The sequence below is a fragment of the Eucalyptus grandis genome, chromosome 8 (assembly GCF_016545825.1).
Source record: "Eucalyptus grandis isolate ANBG69807.140 chromosome 8, ASM1654582v1, whole genome shotgun sequence".
Lineage (NCBI taxonomy): Eukaryota > Viridiplantae > Streptophyta > Magnoliopsida > Myrtales > Myrtaceae > Eucalyptus > Eucalyptus grandis.
Window position 1 is genome coordinate 24,576,742 of NC_052619.1, and position 3,534 is coordinate 24,580,275.

At 46.0% G+C, this 3,534-nt stretch overlaps 1 protein-coding gene across 1 annotated transcript; it reads right to left on the minus strand.

Annotated features, from left to right (window-relative positions):
* Window positions 1–411: 411 nt before the first annotated feature.
* On the minus strand, window positions 412–2,107 carry LOC104416632 (protein DETOXIFICATION 49). Its single transcript, XM_039299754.1, has 2 exons — window positions 1,967–2,107; window positions 412–1,803 (listed from the first exon to the last, which is right to left on the minus strand). The coding sequence occupies exons 1-2, from the start codon at window positions 2,105–2,107 to the stop codon at window positions 412–414; spliced, it is 1,533 nt and encodes a 510-aa protein (XP_039155688.1).
* Window positions 2,108–3,534: the final 1,427 nt, after the last annotated feature.

The window sequence follows — 3,534 nt, forward strand, 5'->3', positions numbered from 1 at the left end:
GACTGCTTCAGCTCTTAAAGTTTTTGAAAAGTTCAATTGCATCGAAATTCAAAACTGCAATTGTGCCTAATTTGTGGTGGTGCAAGGTGTAATTTTCTATTTCATATCAATATGGACACATCTACGGTATAAATATGTTTTTAGTTCATAATGTTGTCTCTCGTTAATTCTGAGATTAAAATTTTGTCCAAGTTCAATCGCATTTTTAATTTTCTGCGAAATAATTATAGGATCCTTCGTGATTATAATTAAGAAGTCTCTTTCCAACGTCAGTTATAATTTAATGGAAATTGAAAGCTACCTAAAAGAAAAGGCCCTATTTGAAAAAAGATTTGTACACTAGGATAAATCATTATTTATCGCATTTTATTATAATTTCACTATCACTAGCTACGCCAATGTGCACCTTTGCTATTTTGGACGTTGGTCGGAATTCTCTCCGTCGTCGTCTGGCTCCTCGCGGTTGGCCGTCAGCTCTCGGGCCTTCCTTGCTTCCTCAGCCCAGTCCGTTCTCATCAACATGACCACCATCACGACGGCGCAGACTCCCTGCGCCGCAAGGAGGCCCATCCAGAGGCCCAAGAGGCCCATACCGATCTTGAAGCACATGATGCCCGCCACCGGCAGCCCAACGAAGTAGAAGGCCACCAAGTTGATGTTGGCCCCTAGAGTGGGCCGCGCGCTGCCCCTCAATGCCCCACACACGGTGGTCTGAGGGCAGTTCCCTAGCTCGCACAACCCCACCACCGGCAATGCTGCGGCGGTCAACACCAGAATAGCTCCGTCCTTGGTGAAGAACCGGCCCCACACGGTCCTCATGATGATCGTGCACAGCATCACGATGAGGCCAGTGGCAACGGCGCAGGCCAGGGCCACTAGGGAGGTGGCCCTGGCGTGCTCGGGCCGGGCCGCCCCGAGCTCGTTCCCAACCCGGGCCGACAACGCGAGCCCGAGCGACGAGGGGAAGATGTAGATCAACGCGGTCGCCTGGATCAAAACCCCCATGGCGCTCACTGCATCGGCTGCGTTCGGGAGGACCCCGGCGAGGACGATCATGAGCTCGTACCACCACCACTCCAGGCACACCGAGATGCAACTCGGGATGGCCAACCAGAGAATGGTACTCCACTCCTTGAAGCACTTGAGGGACCAAGCTTGCCACGACTCTCTACAAGTCCTAGAGAAGTAGATGCACAAAACAAGTACGGCCAGAATGATTAAGTCGGTTATGGACACAGCAATTGCTATGCCCTTGACACCAAGTTTGTAGTGATGAACGAGAAGATAATTGACTGGGACATGGAGGATAAGCCCAAACCCTGCGCTGAGCATGAGAGGGACTGTGATGTTTTGTGATCTAAGGTAGATTCTGAGTGGATTGATGAGAGATTGGAAGAAAAGATCCGGGATCACGTATGTGAGATAGACCGTGGCGACTGTGACTATTTTCGGGTCCTGGCCGCACAGGAGGAGAATCGGCTTGACATAGAGCCAAAGGAAGGAGATGGGTACGGAGGCGAGGGTCAGGATCGTGATGGTGCGTTGTAGGGTTTGGACCATGAGCGGCCACCGCCTCGCCCCGCAGGCCTGAGAGGTGATGGCCTCCATGCCGAGGGCGAGGCCCGCGATGATGGAGTACCCAGTGATGTTAGCAATACCCATCGCGAGCGTGCCTCCGGCCAGTGCTTCTTTCCCGATCTGGCCCAGGAACAACACCGATAACGCAGATTTCCCGTACATGACTAAGGCAGAAACGATGAGAGGTAGCGCTATGGCATATAGCTTTTTTAACTCTTCAAACACCTAAAATGGGCAGAGAAAAGGCAATAAAGAAAAAAAAATGGTCAGGCCAAAAACTAAATCTTGAGATGTGTCATATTAATTGGCTTTAGCCAATACATTTAACGAGCACAAAGCCAAATTGGAAACAAATTCTTCTTCCCTATTCGCAAATTCCTACACTAACCTCAAAACTCGATTGCCTCGTTGGCTGATCTTCTTCATTTGATAGACCCACTAAAGTTTCTAAAAGGGGTGATGTATCAGAGCTATGATCGTGACCCAGAAGAGGCGCAGAAAATGTCTCTCTGTCATTGTGACCTTGCATCTTGATCTGGAGTTGTTGTCTGAGAGGCTTGAGACTTTATCACTCAGCACTAAGCACTTGAGGACTCAGATCTTCTTCTTCTTCTTCGTCTTCTTCTTCACACAAGCGAAGGTCCTAGCGAACGCACGTCAGCAAGAGATAACAAAACTGAATGAATGCAAAACCAGCCAGACAGGGAAAGTTAAAGAAGAAGAAGTAGGGAAGAGAGAGAAACTTACAGCTACCTTTACCTCTAAACAACATTTAACTTTTTCACTCCCTGCACGATCTTACTGGCGTTTTCTTTTTTCTGCATTTATATACAAGTCTTTCTCTGGGGATGTGCAGGATTTATGCGGACAAATGCAGAGGGTTGGTTAGGGTTTCCATGGTGAGCAATGGACGAGTGTTTGGAGAGGTGGCCATGCGAGTGGGGGATTTTTTTTTTTTTTTTTTTTTTGGGGGGGGTATTTGGGGTGGGGGGGGGAGGTGGGTTGTTCGTCGTTTTCTGCATATATATGGCAAATAAAGCCACTCCTTTTTTATAAATTTCACTTTCCTTCTGGAAAAGACCCCATAACGTGCTTCTCTTGGTGTCTCGATCAATCTCGACCGTCAATTCACATCTCATTTGTATCCATCGATGGTCATAATTGATTGAAACACTGAAAAGAACATCTTGGGAGGTGGAGGATTTACTGTTCTTAATCAGACTCACGAGTTTTATATAAAAGGTTGCTTAGGACCGGTCAACATATTGTTTAAAACTCATTCTACTAAAATGCATGTTCTAATTGCGTTAGAAAAGCCTCACGTCAAACAATTGACATGATGTGAAGTATTTGGTGATCTTAATTGACTTGTAATTCACTGACTTTTTAAATTGAGATCTATTAATTTATGTCAAATAATTGACATGATGTAAAGTAGTTGGTAATCCTAATTGACTCATAATTAATTGATTTCTTAACTAGAGATTTGCTATTTTGTTTAGATAACTTTGACAAATAAGATATTTGTCCAGATTTGATTCATCTATAAACAAATCAGGGTCAGACTCACCATTTAATGAGGGGTATCGCCCCATCTGGACTATTATAATAATGGTGGCTCGGTTCCCCGATTCTGCAACTTCTGTTATGCACGTGTGGCAGGGGACTGCTCCAGGTGCCTGCTATGGAATTTGCATGGTCTCAGCATGTTTCTTCGTGGGTGGTATGAGTGTCTGCTGCACTGACAGACAGGAGAAGCTTTGACTTTTCCACAAAATAGAACGTTGAGCTTGGACGCAGGAGGCCGGTCGAATCGCCTGTGAGGAAACCTGCAGTAGTTACCTCGGTTAAAATGCTCATTTCGACATGGGGCATTTGATAAGAAGGAAGAAAGTTTTAACCTGGACTCTGCTTGAAGTTTTTCATTCTACCTTATTTCAGGTGAATAAGATATTA